This window comes from Rhinopithecus roxellana, chromosome 13 (assembly GCF_007565055.1).
Source record: "Rhinopithecus roxellana isolate Shanxi Qingling chromosome 13, ASM756505v1, whole genome shotgun sequence".
In the NCBI taxonomy this organism is placed as follows: Eukaryota; Metazoa; Chordata; class Mammalia; order Primates; family Cercopithecidae; genus Rhinopithecus; species Rhinopithecus roxellana.
In genome coordinates, this window is record NC_044561.1 from 24,684,379 (window position 1) to 24,701,685 (window position 17,307).

The window sequence follows — 17,307 nt, forward strand, 5'->3', positions numbered from 1 at the left end:
GGCACAGTGACAAGCTAGCAAAGATGTCACCAGGCCATCCAATCACAAAGTCTCCAGGAAACTGTATAAGAAGAATACTCCCAGAAACTCCTTGCACAACTGAACAAATGTATAACATCCCTGGGTAAAACCAAGAGTCCCCTTGCCTTCTCGCCATTCAGTAACTGTTGAGTGTCTGACACTGCTTTACCCTCTGTGAAATGGGGAGAGCTGTAGTTTCTGTTCTGCAGGTTGCTATAAGGATGGACTATGATCTCATTATTCCTCATAATAATAACGGTAAAGCAGCTATTAGCTATTCATCACTCTATGCTACACATGTGGCTAAACATTTTCTATCAATTATTCAAGCCAATCTCCATTTGAAAGAGGAAGAAACTGAGGCACAATTTCTTTGCCCCAAAATCCAAATCTGGAAATACAACTTCATAGGTTCCAACTTTTAACCACTAGACTGCCTTCCTCAAAATTTATGTTCTATTTTTATTTGTATTTTTTTGAGACAGAGTCTTGCTTTGTCACCTAGGCTGAAATGCAGCCTAGGTCTCCCAGGCTTAAGCGATCGTCCCACCTCAGCCTCCCAAGTAGCTGGGACTTCAGGCACATGCCACCACACCTGGCTAATTTTTAAAGTTTTTTATAGAAATGTGGTCTCACTATGTTGCCCAGGCTGGTCTTGAACTCCAGAGCTCAAGCAATCCTCCCACTTCAGCTTCCCAAAGTGCTAGGATTACAGGTGTGAACCACCACTCCAGGCCTCTGAAAATTTATTTTTAAAATATTCACATAAACATAAACATACCTTGCCTATAAAGCCACTATTTTAAAAATCATTACTTGTATTAAAACTAAACAGCACATATCATACGGATAATTTGCTATCTAGGATATTGCTGGATTGTCTGATCAATATCTGCTTATTCCATTAGACTGTAAGTTCCAAGAGAGTAACACTGTGCCTGTTTGCTCTGCCAGAGTCGCAGTCCCTCATGCAATGTCTAGCACCTAAAAAGTGCTCTATCTATGAGTGACTGGATAAATGGAAAAGACAACTTTGTCCACCAGCTTCCAGCCCCAAGGGTCCCAGGCTGCTCACCTCCTCCAGCAGGATTCCTTTCCAAGTCATTCAACTGAATTTTCTGCTGGGCTTCTTCCAACTGTTTATTCACGTCTCCCAATTTTTTCTGGACTTGTTCATGCTTGCTCTAGAAGAAATGGCTCAAGGTCCAAACTAGAGCTGGACAGAAGACCTGGGCTGGTCATCTTACCCCTGGTGCTTCCAAGGCTCGGATTGGCCACCCTCTGTACAGTCCCCTGAGCCATGCAGAATCCAGGACCATGAGCTAGCCACCTTTGGCACATTTCTCACCAAATCACCTCCAAGGCCAAAGACTGTCCACCTTCTACACAATCCTCTCCTATTTGCCTCTCTAGCCAGGGACTATCCACCCATAACACTCCCAAGGCCAAGGCTTAGGAGACCTAAGTGTCCCCCAGGACCTTGAGCGCAGCAGTCAGTCAATCTGTGCATCTTGCTTAAGCATACTGATCCCCAGTGAGAGGGTCGGGGGACAGACCCAACCATTTTTAGCCACCGTGTTCAGCCACCCCCGGCCACCCCTGACCACTCACCTTGAGCTCCTGGACCTCCCGGAAGGCCTGTAGCCGCTCTGCCCGCTCACTCTCCAGCACCTGGCAGGCCACATCACCTTTGAAGCGCTCATCAGCCAGCTCAGTGGTCAAGTCGGCAATCTGGGACGGGGAACGGTGCGATCAAGGAAGGGTCACTCAGCGGAGCCACCAACCCTTCTCTCCCCATGCAGAGGACCACCTTTGGACAAATCACCAGCTATCATGGGAAAACAACCCTTAAGTATAATCAAGTGGTTAAGAGGATGGACTTCAGAATTTTATTGGTCTTGATGTGGTAGAACTCTTGGTCCAACACTCACTAGCTGTGTAACTTTACACCAAGCAGGATGCCTTGCTGGTTCTCAGTCTTCTCAGACTTAAAGGGGGAAAAACAACATATGTCACTATTTTGAGGATTCAAGGAGATAATCCATTGAAAGCTTAGCACGGTGGCTGGCACGCAGTAAGTGCTCAGTTTTACACATGGCCATTTTAGTGGAATCTCTTTGTAACCAGCTTTTAGCAAATCATCTCACTGGATGTACCAACACTGTCCCTCAGTAAGACACACTGATGGACACCCACAGCACCAGAATGCTCTCCACTAGACCACCTCTCTGCAATTCTCCATGGCCCATCTGCCCCTAGCAGGTGACAGCATGCACATCCAGTATCAGTGTGTGTGCTCCCAAACTGCTTTTGCCTATTGCATTTTTACTGTAGCTATCTATTATTCAGTTAGCTACTACATAAACTTATAAAATATGGCTGGACAGAGTTTCCATGAAAACCAGGTTGAATGCCTTGGAAGAAATTAATAAAGGTAAGCTGCTTTTAGAAAATGCTGCCAAATAGGCATTGCAACAACTAAAAAGGAAGTCGAAGTAAAAAATTAGGTTTTTGTATTCAAATTACTTTGCCATTTGCTCTGTTTTAAAGAAGCCAAAATTGGAAATCATACAGTTGTATATTACGAGTGTGGTTTGAGAAAGAAAGAAATCAATGGGTCCTGCCTCAGAAATGCAATGATTTCAATTATACATGTAATTAATTTTAAAATAGAATTTCTTAAACGAATTCCCAGCTGCACTGAATTTTTTTTTTCCGATTAACTGACCAGCCACCGATGCCAAGGCTTCTGTGGCATTATTGTTCCAAAATGAAGCATTCAGGGTTTGAGGATACGGCAGAATACGTAGAGGAGAAATGTATTACTGGAGTGTTTGTGGCTAAGAGGCAGAGAAACCTCTTATGGGAGGCAGCAGAATTGTAAGAAAAGAAAGAGGTAGGGTGCAAGGTTCGAATCCAGGCTCAACAACTAACACCTTGGACAATCCTTCCTGCTCTGGAGCCTTGGTCACCTGAGCTGTAAAATGCATTGAATTACGTGTGGTCACATATCCTCTTGCTGCAAATTTTGCATGTGAAGATGTTGGAACACCTCACTCTTTCATCGGACCCTCTGCATCATGACTGATATTTAGGGGCAACTCTGCATTATTTTTACTGAGAAGGTAAATAGTTCTTACAATGAGCAATGTAGCTGTCCTTCCTGAGCTAGCCTCTCTTGGTAGCTTAGGCAGGCTCAAAATTTATTCAGCTGTCCCATGAAGAAGGAAGATGCTGATCTATGTTCTCACATAAAAAAATAAATATCTCCAAGATATATTGCCAAAGGGGAAAAAAAGGCAAATTTGCAGAATAGAATGTTTGGTGTCATCTCATTTTTGTTTGCACAGAACAAAGCACTCCCAAACTGTTAATTGGGATTTTTTTTTTTTTTTCCTGGAAGGATGATGGGATCACAGGGAACTCCAATTTTCTTGTGATGCATTTCTGTATTTTTTTTAAACTGATTTTGTAATCAGAAAACAAAACAAAATATCTTTCAAAAAGAGTGAAAAAAAAAAAAAAAAAACAGAATCTGAGGCTGCTCTGTGCATTCCATGCTCCCCATCTGTTTCACTTCTCCTGCCCATCTGCTTCCCACCCTGTTGACCGCATCACCAACTGCTGAGACCAAAATGCACATTTTAATAGACACAGAGGAGAAAGAAGGCTTGGGGGAAGCACTGCAAAGTCACATCACGTGTAAACGGCAGAACTGAGATTTTGAACTCAGACCAGTCAGGTCCAAGTCAGGACCTCCAGTTGATTAATGAGGGACTCTCCTAGGGTGCTCCTGGTTGTCTCCAGCATGGAGCTTTCTCTTGCTGTTCCTTACACTGTGCACCGGGGAAGTCGTTACGTGGCAATGATCTCGGATAGTTGTTAAAATGCAAATTCTAGGGCAGAGCATGATAGCTCATGTTTGTAATCCCAGTGCTTTCAGAGGCTGAGGTAGGAGGATCACTTGAGGCCAGGAGTTCAAGACCAGCCTGGACAACATAGCAAGACCCTGGCTTTACAAAAAAGTTTTTAAAAATTAGCCAGCAGAGATGGTGCGTGCCTATAGTCCCAGCTGCTCTGGAAGCTGAGGCAGGAGGATCACTTGATCCCAGGGGTTCTAGGCTGCAGTAAGCTATGATCACACCACCACTGCACTCCAGCCTGAGTGACAGAGTGAGACCCTGTCTCTTAAAAAATAAAAGAAAATGCAAATTATAGGACTCTCAGACCCCCAACCAGGATGTCTAAAGCATAATTCAGGAATCTACATTTCAACCTGCTCCAGGGTGATTTTTATGCATGATAAAATGTAAGAATTACTGCCCTAGAAACTGCCATGATCTCCCCTTAATTTTGGCCTCACACTTGGATTTGGAGGGGTTAAATTTGGTTACCTGTGCAAGATCATTCTTGCTGCAAGAGTGCTGATTTGCACTGGCCACGCGATACAGGGCGGTGCAATCCAGGAATGCCCCAGGTCACAGCCCGAACCACCATCCTTGAAATCAGCATTAATTCCAAGCACCAGGATTGTGTTCTCTCCACCTTAGCCAATTAGTGTGAAATTTAATTTATGCTAATCGGCCTGAGCAAGGGGAGCACACAATTAATTCGATGCATTCATTTTGAGTTTCACAGAACCCAAAGGCTGGAGCCCAAAGGACAATTAGTATTTTCATACTGGGGGGAATGACACATGCTTTTCACGGAGACAAGTGGCTCCTGACCTTCCCCTGTCCCCACAAATCCCTATCCCTTCCCACACCATGGGGCACAGGGGCTTTGGATGAAGGTGAGGAGCAGGCACCGTGCTCAGACCTGTCACGGGATTGCAAATTGAAAACCAGTTTAACGAAGTGGGGAGTCTGGTCTGCAAACCCAGAAGAGTCCTTGCAGATTACTCAAGAACCAATTAACTAGAAATTATCTTGAAAACCTCTCCAGATCTACCACTTGGCCAAATCAACAGAAATATTCTTTCTATTGAGGGACAATTACTCCAAGGGTCTGCCAGAGAGAAGGGGACAGGAATTAATAAATTTGTTGTATATTTTGTATAGAGTGGAAGAGAAAAAACACATCCTGTGCATTGGCCTTATTGGCAGCTTGGGAGAACAGTGAGTAACTGGGATTTCACGGATGTTAAACACTGGACACACATGGGGTCCCTGGGACTGTCACTGTTGCTTGTTATTCACGGATCCACCAAGCACTATGCGAGCATTTGTTGTATGCCAGGTCCTGTTCAGAAGGACCCCACTGGCTGGTCAGAGAGATAAATAAACCACAGGGGCACACACGGGTCTTGGCTTGATCCTGTCTTCAGCTCTTAATATTCACAGACTCCCAAGCCCAAAAACCATCTGACCTGCAGACAGCAGGAAACAGCAACTTTTCGCTCTCCTCCTGTACTTTGCAATTTGCACAGGAAGATCTGTTCATTATAACCCCTTGTGTGAGAAACAGCTCACACTCTTGAAATGCTGAGGATAGGTATGCACTGAGCACTTGGCATATGTCATCTGCTTTAAGCCCTTCAAATACCTTATGAGAAGGGCATTTTTGTTATTCCCTTTTCACAGAACAGGAAACTGAGGAGTTGAGAGAGGGAGTGATTTGCTTAGGATCATAGCTGGTAAGTAGCAGAGGTAGCCCAGCTCGGGCTGCCTGACTCCCAGCACCTGGCTCATAACAACCCCGCTATTTTCTGTCCCACATCTACCATCTGACCCTTTCTTTAACCTCCCTCACCCCTCTGGCATCTGGACGTTAGTAAAGTAATTATCCACCTGGAACAAATCAGGCAGCCATAGCCCAGAGAGCTGAGATTAAGTAGCCAGTGGGTACAGATCAAAGACCAAGTAAGATCTGGACCTCAACCACCCTTACTGGGTACTTTGGCCAAAGAGAGCCTGGGTGGATGCCCAGTGGAAGGGGAGCCCCCACTCCCATCCCCTTCAACCTGAGTGATGAAAAGACAAAATGAGGCAGTAGATACAGGACCAGTGCAACTGCAGCACCAGCAGGCTTGTGGGATGTTGGTCAAGGAGATTAAGCCATGGCTTCATTCTCATGGTACTGCCCCAGAGTTGCCTCAGTCAGCAGGGGAAATTGAGAACAAATCTGCAGCTTAGTGGCAGGCTCCCGGGTTCCCCAGAGATGCCTGTTGGGCACCAGTTCCAGCCCTCTGTTGTGCATCCCAGCTGGGTTCACCACTCGCTACTAAGTAATAGTAACATATAATAACCATAATAATAACCATCGCCACCACAGAGAGTGCTTACCACATGCACAGGTTTACCCACAGAATGCTCACAATGCTGAGAAGTGGGTACTGATGTTGTCTCCAGGTGACAGATGGGGAAACTGAGGCACTAAGGTGCAAACACTCACCCAAGAACACCAGCCAGACGGTGGCTACTTAACCACACTGCCAAACTGACTCTTGAGGACTCAATGAATATGGGTCGACTGAACGAATAAGGGCATGACAGCAATTCATACATGGGAAGGCTCTATAGGCTCTGGATATCAGTGGGAATGGGTCAATCTTGTAAGAATGCCAGGAGAAAGGTTATGCCTCTGAGCTGGGCATATGAGGGTGACACACCACCCACTGGCCTTGAGGGTCCCTCTAGAAAGAAGGGACAGTTATGGCCTTTCGGGGGCTTTAGAAGGGGGTTTCAAGGGCCACTAGGGCCCCCCAAGTGTTTCAGCAGAAAGAGGAAATAACCCTAAGATCACGACACCCACATACCCCTTTTTGAAAATGTCCTTTGGTCCTGCCCTACCCTTCAGGATGAAGTCCAAACCTCAAAAGTGATTCTCCCGAACCCCTGCAATCCAGTCCGGCTTCATGCCTCATCTCTAGCCCATAAGCAAACCCCCACCCCCGCCAAACACACCCCCTGCCATACAAGACACTCCAACTACCAGAACTGCACCTGCCAGACCAGGCTTTGCTCTCTGCCTCTGCTCTTGCTGTGTCCTGTACCTGGAATGTCCCCTCACCTTGTCACCTGGCCAGCTCCTGCTTATCCTTCAAGCCTTCTCCCCTGTGAAGCCCTCCCTGACCCCACTTCCCACCTGAGTAGATGCTTCTCCTCTATCACAGTCTGTTCGGAGTTGGCCAGCCCTGGGTTCAAATCACAGTTCTGCCATTCACCAGCTGTGTGATGTAGGGCGAATCACTTCAGCTCTTCGGGCTTCCCTTGCCTCATCTATAAGATGGGGAACTAACACCTTTGTCACAGTTTGAGTTAAAGGTAAAATTAGATAATGCAGGTAAATGCTCACAGTGCTGAGAGGACTTATCACAGCAGCTGGCACAGAACATCACTCATTAAATGTAATGTTTCTAATTAAATTCAGTATGACTCCATTCATTCACTGAATTTGCATTGAATGCTTTGTGCTAGACACAGAAGGGTATAAAACTGTCTAAGATGTGTCATTATCTTCGAGGAATTCACTCTACTGGGGGGGTGGGTGAGCACTTTTAAAAATACATTTATTGGTAATAGTGGTGATGTGGCTTGCTAGATAGCAGGCAGTGTTATAACTGTTATGAAGTAATGATTACCACTGCCATTTTACTGATGATGAAACAAAGGCTAAGAGACTTGAAGAATTTGCCCACAGTCTTGTAGCAATAAAGGTATAAAGTCAATCATCTGGAACTCAAGCTGGCTCAACCCTCTGCCCTCTAAACTAGACATACAAGGTCAGGTCACTGTATTTATTCCTTACCTTGTACCCAAATTATTTACCTGTGTTACAAGACAGGTAGAGAAGAGATTATGGACTCGGTTTTGTGTGGGCAAACTGAGGCACACAGAAAGAATACACCAGCTGTTCTTTAGCAGAGAGGCCTTCGTTACTTCCACCAGGACCATCTATGAATATGACCATCATGCCTCTGCCACTGTCCACCAGGAGACCCTCCCCAGCATGTCCCAGCAGTGAAGGCTCAACAGATTCTAATAGCCTAAGACAGATAAGAAACCAGGCTGTCTAATTCTCCCTGGGAATTAGGGAGCTACCCGTCCAGTTCCTCACGGAAGCATCATGCTGTGGCAGGACTATGGAGTGAGGAGTCAGGAGACCTGGGATGTAGTCTGGGCTCAGTCACCAGTGACCACATGACCCCAACAAGTCACTTTCCTACCCCCTGCTAGAGACAAGCTGGAAGCCACACTGATGACCCATGATCAAACTCCCTCAGCACTTTGCAAACAGACTTTCTGACCTATGTACACCTCCAGTCCCCGTCGGTGGATTGTCTCCACAATGTCTTACCAAAAGCGAAACCTCTCAGGCTAATGAGGCCAGAAATCAGGAGTGCATGGGCCTGTCTTTTGCCATTAATAAGGTCTTGGGGGGAAATCCAGAACCTACTCCAGAGGGGTGGGGGAAAACACCCCACCTCCTTATATATCCCGTGTGCTCCCAAAACCTTACAGGTGCTTCCAACAAGAAGACCAGCACTGCCTTCTTATGAAAATAAAAAAAAAAAACAAAAAAAACCCAGTTTGCATCAAGGCAGATTTTGCATGCTTGAAGAGTATTTATAGCCAGCTTCTTAGCGGCTCCTCATCTCCTCTTCTTCAAATGAAGCACTTAAATCATTTTGCAATAATGCTGTCTTTTTAATAAGCCTAGTCAAATGGAGTTTTCACTGACGAGACACAACATGTTTTAGTAATGTTGATATTACTGTTTCTCCCCCTCCAGAGACAAAGGGGTGGCATGCAGAGGCCATGAACCGCAGCAGGGGTGTCTTCGTAATGCACAGCCCTGGAAGGGTGTCTGCTCCTTGTCTGTTAACAGAAAGTCCCTTCCAAGAAAGCAGATGCACGTGGAAGAAGATATCTTCTAGCTGTTCTCTGGCCTAATGTGTCTCAAAGTGTGGTCCCAGGACAGGCACCTTTAGCATTCGAACTTGTTAGAAATACAGCCTCCCCAAGGCCACAACAAGCCTACTGATTCAGAATCTCTAAGGCTGGAGTCTAGCAATCTGTATTCTGAGAAGTCTTACAGGGCATTCTGATACATTTGCAAGTGCGAGAACCACTGCTCTAAAGCAACGTCACCCACCGAATCAGGATCACCTAGGGGCTGGAGGGCTCCCCACCACCCCCCAAACCAAGAACCTCCTCTTGAATCAGACCCTCAGGAGGTAGACTGGGGAAGATACAGGACTAACAACTCCCCAGGTGACTAGGATGCTCTTTAAAGTGTAATTACAGGCCTGGTGTGGTGGCTCACGCCAGTGCTCTGGGAGGCCAAGGTAGGAGGCTGGCTTGAGCCCAGGAGTTGGAGACCAGCCTGGACAAAGAAGTGAGACCCCTGTCTCCCCCAAAATTGAAAAAAATAGCCAGGTATGGTGATGCACACCTGTGGTCCTGGCTACATGAGAGGCTGAAGTAGGAGGTTCGCTTTAGCCCAGGAGGTTGAGGCTGCAGGGCGCTGTGTTTACTCCACTGCATTCCAGCCTGAGCAACAGAGTGAGATTCTGTCTCAAAAAATAAAAATAAAATTTAATTAATTAACTAATTAAAAAAGAGTAATGACCTCATGAATATAAGGCACGCTATTTGGGTGGTGGTTGCACTAAAAGCCCAGACTTCATCACTATGCAATACATCCATGTGAAAAAAAAAAACTGCCATTGTACCCTCTAAAACTATTTAAAAATTTTTTTAACTTAAAAGCGACCAACATAAACCAGTAGTAGCATTGGAAGTTGGGGATGATGAAGTGGGAAGGGAGAGAAAGATTTGAGGAAGATAAAGTCATCATAATACTCAGTCATCAAATGTGCTTCCTGGATAAAGCACTGCTTTGACGTCAGTTGATTCATTTTTGATAGAACTGACATCACGCTCTTGGCTTGCAGTTCAGGATGATAGTACCAAAAGTGCTCCTACCCAATCCCTTCTCAATTACTGTGTGAAGATTGCTGAAGTCATACTTTGCTAAATCCCTTAGTGCCCCTTTTATGAGAATCCATGGAATAAATTTCCCTAACACCTCAATACCCAGAAAAGTTACTTATCTCATGCAACAGGTGTTTCTTTTTCTTTAATCTACATGCAATATGTCTATGAAATATCTTGTTTCCCTCTTAGCTTTGGCTGCTAGGAAGCTCAGTGTTGGATTTTTCAGCCCAACTTTAATGCTTCTATTTGACCATTCTTTATCTATCCTGTGTCAGGGACTAGGATTATTTGATGAACAGGGATGAAAGCAGGGATTATTGATCCCTGTTTTAGGGGTTTCAGTCTAGCTGGGACACAGATATAGGAGGTCACTAGGAAAGAGTCAATCCTGTGAGGGGAAACAACTAGGCTAGTGGTAGCACAGAGTAGGGCCCTAACTCACCCTTAGAGTGTTGAAGAGGGCTTCTCAGAGGAAGTGCCACCTAAAATGAGTGACAAGCGATGAAGAGGTATTAACTAGGTGAAGAGGAGAAAGGGAGTGTTCCAGGCAGAGTGAACAGCACATGTGAAGGCTATGAAGTGAAAGGGCATCCAAGGCCAAAGATGGATTTCCATTTTCTACCTCTTCCCCTGGCTTCATATGGTCATCAACTCTTATTTCCCTTTGCTCTGGCTTTCTTCACTTTTAAATTTCATCTTAATTTTTCAAGGCCCCATACATCTTGTAACCATGATACAAGCAAAGAGTTAAAGAGGCTGAGCAGAATATGCTGTAGGTGTTAGCATTTGTTTGCTTGGTTCGGGTTGCAGAAGCGTGAGTCCCCACCCTTCCTTCTCCAAGTGTCCCATAAACTGTAGCTCTGGATGCTAAAGATGTTCATCTCTTCCCTGCACATCTCCCCCAACAACTGATGCATGGCAAATCCGACCTGACAGTTTGTGATTAATGACTACCTCAAATGTCAGCTCAGTGGGAAGGAATTTCCACAGGGAAGTCCCCGATATTCCCAACCAGCCCACAGCTCTCCGATTTTTCACTTCTGCTGTTCTACTCATTGTTGCTGCCAGCAAGAGAGGTCAGACAGCTTGCTCTCGCAAGACATGAATGAGACATCAGGCACGTGTGTGTCATTTCTTCTCCCCCTTACAGTCTTTTGCATAAGAGGAGCACAGGCTCAAGGTGCATCTCAGCCCAGCCTCTCCTAACTCTCTGTGTGGATGTGGTCCTTCCTGCAAGGAACAAGGCTTCTGTCTTCTCCCTGGCCACCTCCACAGTGGACACTTTAATGTGGGGAGAAGGGACACAATCTTACAGGGAAGATGAGAAGAAGCAGAAAAGAGATAGCCTCCTCCCAAACCTCATTCCACATCCCCACGTGAGCCATCTCAGGCTCAACGTGGGTTATCAATATGGGAAGAAGAGTATGTTCTATTGGCTTAATCATAAATCCATTTATAGTTACCATTGTCCATCAACCAAGCCAAACAATATTATAAGCAAGTAGTAACAACACAAGGTGCTCTCGGGTGTAGAAAGCTTTAAATTTTGTCCTGGACTGACAAATATTATCTCACATTGCCCCAGGACCTTGGCACCTGCCATATCTACTCTTTCTACCAGATCTGCATATAGATTACAGCAAATCATTCGGATCTGGAATCAAACATCCCCTTCCATGGAATCCTTCCTTGACCACTTAGGCAAATATAGCCCATGCTCAACCTCCATCACTGTCACCTCCTTCTGCTTCATAGCCATAGCACTTAATGATCTGTGACAAGCTTGCTTGTGGTCTGTTGTCTCCCTCTATCGGCCTGGAGACCTTGTGTAAGGACAGGGACTTCACCTCCTTCCTAGCTCTATCAAGGTGTCCAGTCAAATGTCTAACACGTGGGAGATACTCATATGTATTTGTTGAGTGGGTGAAAACATGGGTTTAATTTGGTCTGTAACAGAATCCTTGGAGGTACCCAGATCTTCATGGAGAAAGAGAGCTGAGAATAGGATGAAGCATGTAAAACACTTACCTACGGTGCAACATTTAAGGAGGCACCAAGAAAAAAAAAAACAAAAAACTCTCAGAAATCAAGTATGAATGATTTTAATGCAATATTTAAAAAATCTCAATTAGTCAATGAAGAAAATGTCAACATTTTAAATAAAGATTGGTTCGCACTGTATAGGATGCTTACTTGCCTCACCCTAATTGTGGCCTACAAATTTTGCATTTACTTAAAATGTTGATATTTTGTTCATCAGGGATTTTTTTTGCATTACTTTACAATTTTAAAATATTATTTATTTTGCTGAGGTTTTTGGTGATGCTTTACATTTTATTCCTTAGATAAGTGCCTCCCTTTCCCCAGTCCTGAAAGTCTACATGGAACAGCAGGTTTTCCTCGAAAAGCTCCTCTTTGGTCTAGCCATGGCTTGCTGACCACATGCAAGATAATAGCATATAATATGATTTGCCCGTGTCCTTACCCAAACCTCATATCAAATTGTAATCCCTAGTGTTGGAGGAGGGGCCTGGTGGGAGGTGACTGGATCATGGGGACAGATATCCTCCTTGCTGCTCTAGTGATAGTGAGTGCGTTCTCACAAGATCTGGTTGTTTAAAAGCGTATAGCACCTCCCCTTTCTCACTCTTCCTTCTGCCCCAGCCATGTAGGACGTGCCTGCTTCCACTTAACAATCCACCATGATTGTAAGTTTCCTGAGGGCTCCCCAGCCATGCTTCCTGTACAGCCTGTAGAACCCTGAGTGAATCAAACCTCTTTTCTTTATAAATTACCCAGTTCAGATATTTCTTTAGAGCAGTGAAAGAATGGACTAACACAGCATATGACTTTGTCTAGAAGTCTGTCTCTAATTTGCAGTGACCTTCTTGGAGCAAGAACTGTCTGGTTCATATAGTCACCCCCAGCCCATGAAATCAACACCCAACTAAAGAAAGAAAGCATAGGGAATGCAGTCCCACATTCAACCAACATAACCTTCTCCAGTCACATGACCACACCCCAGGTAACCCCTACTCTGAATTTGGTGTTATGATTCCCATAAATACAATGACACCATAAGTATACAAGGATATAACCCTAATCAATCAAGTATTCTTCTGTAACTGAATCATTTTCCTTTGGCACTATGTTTGCAAGAGCAATCCATGTTGATACACATTTTCTAGTTTAAGGATCAGGAAACTTTTTCTGTAAAGATCCAGAGAGTAAATGTTTTAGCTTTCACATGCCACATGGCAGGGCTGAGTAGTTTCAGGTTGCAACTACTCAGCCCTGCCATCGTAGCATGAAAGCAGTCATAGACTACACATAAAGGAATGAGCATGGCTGTGTTCCAATAAAACTTTATCTACAAAATCTGGTGGTGCATTGAATTTGGCCAGTGAGCCACAGTTTTGCCTGTCTCTTCATTCATTTTCACTCTTGGGAGCTCCAGTTTTTACTATCACAAAACATATTAACCTATTCTCGTATTAATAAGCTCCCATTTGAGTGTTTATTTTCCTGTGTTTACATTCCTCCAACACAACAAAGGCTGTTGCTATGAACTTCTTGTATTTTCACATATTCATGGATAAGTTTCTCTAGCATAAATACCTAGAGGTGGAATTGCCAGCCACAGGGCATGGACAGGTTCAGCTTTCATAGATAATGCCAAATTGCTCGAGAGTGATGAGATCAACTTACGATCCCATCAGCGGTAAATAAGAATTCCCACTGCTACACAGCCTTGTCAACACTTGGCTACACCACACTCTTTGATTTTTCCAATCTGATGTGTGAAACAGTACCTATTAAGTTGTTAATTTTCACTTCCTAATTGCTAATTAGGTTGAGTGTCTTTTCATGAGTGTATTGGCCATTTGAATTCCTGAACACTTGAACTCTTGAAACAAGATTCCCTTACTTGGGAACTGCCCATTCATATTATTGACCTATATTTGTTTTTCTGTTCTTATTGGATTCTTCCAATTGGTTTGAGGAAGCTCTTTACATATTCTGGACACTCTTTTCCAGTTTGCAAATTCCTACTCCAAGTAAGTAATATATCTTCATTTTATGCTCGGATAAACAAAAGTTCATTATTTCAATATAGTCAAATTTATCATTTTTTCCCTATGATTTGTGTTTTTGTGACTTATTTAAGAAATTCTCCCTTTTGGAACCAGGTGACATGGGTTTGAATCTCAGTTACTCTTGCTGGTTGTGCAGCCTCGAGGAAGATACTTAATATCCCAGGGCCTCAATTTCCTCCACTGTAAAATGGGTTCAATAACAGTATGTGCCTCACAGGTAATTCTGGAGTGCTTGTAAAGCAATTAGCACACTTTCAGGCATATCATTGTTCTCCCCCTTAAACGGATCTCACATACATAAAGAACCCCCACAAGGACCCAAGGAGAGAGATGGGGATACCTTGCTTTCTAGCAAATCTGTATTCTGCCGGAGTTCATTCCGCAACTTCTCTGATTTTTCTAGCTTCCGTCTTAGCGTTGTAAGCTCCTCCTACAAAAACAAACACGTTAACAGAAACCATTCCAGATCAGAGATTAAGTTCCACCTGTGTTAGGAGTGAGCAAAGGGCACAAAGTTTCAGTTAGAAGGAATAAACTTTAGCAATCTATTGCACAGAATGGTGACTATAATAAACAATGATGCACTGTATATTTCAAAATTGCTTGCAAAAAGCAGGTTTTGGCTGGGCACGGTGGCTCACACCTGTAATCCCAGCACTTTGGGAGGCCGAGGCAGGTGGATCACCTGAGGTCGGGAGTTCGAGACCAACCTGACCAACATGGAGAAACCCTGTCTCCACTAAAAATATAAAATTAGACAGGTGTGTTGGTGCATGCCTGAGATCCCAGCTACTCAGGAGGCTGAGGCAGGAGAATCACTTAAACCCGGGAGGCAGAGGTTGCGATGAGCCAAGATACCACCATTGCACTCCAGCTTGGGCAACAAGAGTGAGATTCTGTATCAAAAAAAAAAAAAAAGTAGGTTTTAAGTGCTTTCACCACAAAAAAATGATAAATGAAGTGATGGATTTGTTAATTAGCTTTGCTTAATCATTTCGTATTGTAAACATATATCAAAACATCACATTATACCCCATAAATATGTACGATTACTCTTTGTAAATTAAAGACGAAAAAAAATTTTTTAAAGAGTGGTTGGGGAATGGAGTGAGTAATTCAGCCAGCATCCATGAAGATACAGGTGCTAGGTTCCAACAAGAGACTTTTTGCTTCACCACTTCCAAATTTCAGTGTCTCTGTTCATGCAAGTCTGGTCCAGCCCAGCCCTGTCTAGGGGCTGAACACAAATAATCAGAATGAGTCCCTTGCTTTGCCTGAGGCTGGGTATGCCCAAGTGTGGACACCATGCTCTCTTCATTCTCCAGGGATCGCCCTTCTGCCAGTGGCTCAGCACTGTGCCTATGACAGCACCATTCAGAAGCGCTTCACTGCCCACCCACAGCAGGCGGGTGCAATGAACTATGAAGCAGACACGCAAAGGAAGGCCACGCAGCCATAAAGAGAGAACAAGGAAGAGCTCCACAAGAATGCAAATGGCAAGATTTCAGAATACCTTTCAAGTAAAAAATAAAAGTCAAAGAAGAATATAGTATATTTTTTTTTTTTTTAGATGAAGTCTCGCTCTGTCGCCCGGGCTGGAGTGCAGTAGCGCGATCTCAGCTCACTGCAAGCTCTGCCTCCCAGATTCCCGCCATTCTCCTGCCTCAGCCTCCCGAGTAGCTGGGACTACAGGCACCCGCCACCTCGCCCGGCTAATTTTTTGTATTTTTAGTAGAGACGGGGTTTCACCGTGTTAGCCAGGATGGTCTCCATCTCCTGACCTCGTGATCCGCCCACCTCAGCCTCCCAAAGTGCTGGGATTACAGGCATGAGCCACCGCGCCCAGCCAGTATTCTACTTTTTACATAAGAAATATAATAACTAAATGTGTGTGTGTATTTACTAATTTTTGCAAAATAATAACAAAAAGCATGAACCAGAAACCAATTGAAACAGTTATAAAAGATAGGTGCTAACAGGAAAGAATGATAGAAAAAGAGTATTGTCTGAGAGGTAAAATAATAATAATAATAATAATAAATAAATAAAGGACTCAAAGACTCTGCCCACTGAGCTTCTCTGGGTTAAGTAGTGAGTGTTCACGAACCCCTCTGTGTTGATGGAGCGAGAGGAACATCTGGAAGGGGCATCAAGGCTGTTAGGCTTGATCTATTCCTGGATCAAGAATGTTCAGGAATAGGGGCACAGGGTCCGGGATACAAGAAGGAGGAGGGGGTGTGGGGAGTAGCCACTCAGCACCCTTTCTGCCACATAGACTGACCTCCTTGGCTCGGAGCTGCTCATTTCCAATGGTGGCACTAAGTAGGGGCCGGAGGGAACCAAGGAGCTGCCACCATGGCCAGTCCTTGACTGCGAAGAACATAGCCACATTCTTCTGGATGCACTGCGCAGCCAGTCGGCGAATCTGCAGGGAAGGAGAACACAGACTGGAGGGTCCTTTCCAATCCAGGTGAGGATAAAGGAAGGACAGGAGGCAGAGGGTAGCAAAGGGGCTGGAGGAAGTGGGGTTATTTCCTGGTGGAAGGGACTGGATACCTTAAAACACACACACACACACACACACACACACACACACACACACACACACAGGCTTCCTTTCTTGTAGTCCTTTTGATATGTCAGGCTCTCTGCATCAACCATGATGCCATAATTTAGTCTTGCGTGGCCAAATAATAATAGCAGAAAGAGTAAAAGAAACTATACAATAGGTTACATCTTACACGGGGATTAGGTTTAAAGGTCATCATGCAAAGCAAAAACTATCACTGAAAAATCTCTAAAACCGCCCACAGGCCGGGCGCGGTGGCTCAAGCCTGTAATCCCAGCACTTTGGGAGGCCGAGACGGGCGGATCACGAGGTCAGGAGATCGAGACCATCCTGGCTAACACTGACGGTGAAACCCCGTCTCTACTAAAAATAAAAAACTAGCCGGGCGAAGTGGCGGGCGCCTGTAGTCCCAGCTACTCGGGAGGCTGAGGCAAGAGAATGGCGTAAACCCGGGAGGCGGAGCTTGCAGTGAGCTGAGATCCGGCCACTGCACTCCAGCCTGGGCGACAGAGCGAGACTCTGCCTCAAAAAAAAAAAAAAAAAAAAAAAAAAAAAAACCGCCCACAAATAACAATGTCCAAGATAATGTTATTAGCTTATATTGAAAGGAGATCATTTTTACAGTATATTTAAACAGTAATTCCAAGCTTCTCAAACTTGAATGTGCATCAGAATCCCC

The 17,307-nt window shown here is 44.6% G+C and overlaps 1 protein-coding gene across 3 annotated transcripts in view; it reads right to left on the minus strand.

Moving 5' to 3' along the window:
• Positions 1-17,307, minus strand: part of MYO18B (myosin XVIIIB) — a 217,595-nt gene that overhangs the window by 145,056 nt on the left and 55,232 nt on the right. For all 3 annotated transcript variants that reach the window (XM_030915727.1, XM_030915728.1, XM_030915726.1), the window contains exons 12-15: positions 16,341-16,484; positions 14,400-14,489; positions 1,633-1,752; positions 1,097-1,205 (exon numbers count right to left, since the gene is read on the minus strand). In XM_030915727.1, coding sequence (XP_030771587.1) covers positions 1,097-1,205; positions 1,633-1,752; positions 14,400-14,489; positions 16,341-16,484 — 463 coding nt within the window. The remainder of the gene's footprint in view (positions 1-1,096; positions 1,206-1,632; positions 1,753-14,399; positions 14,490-16,340; positions 16,485-17,307) is intronic.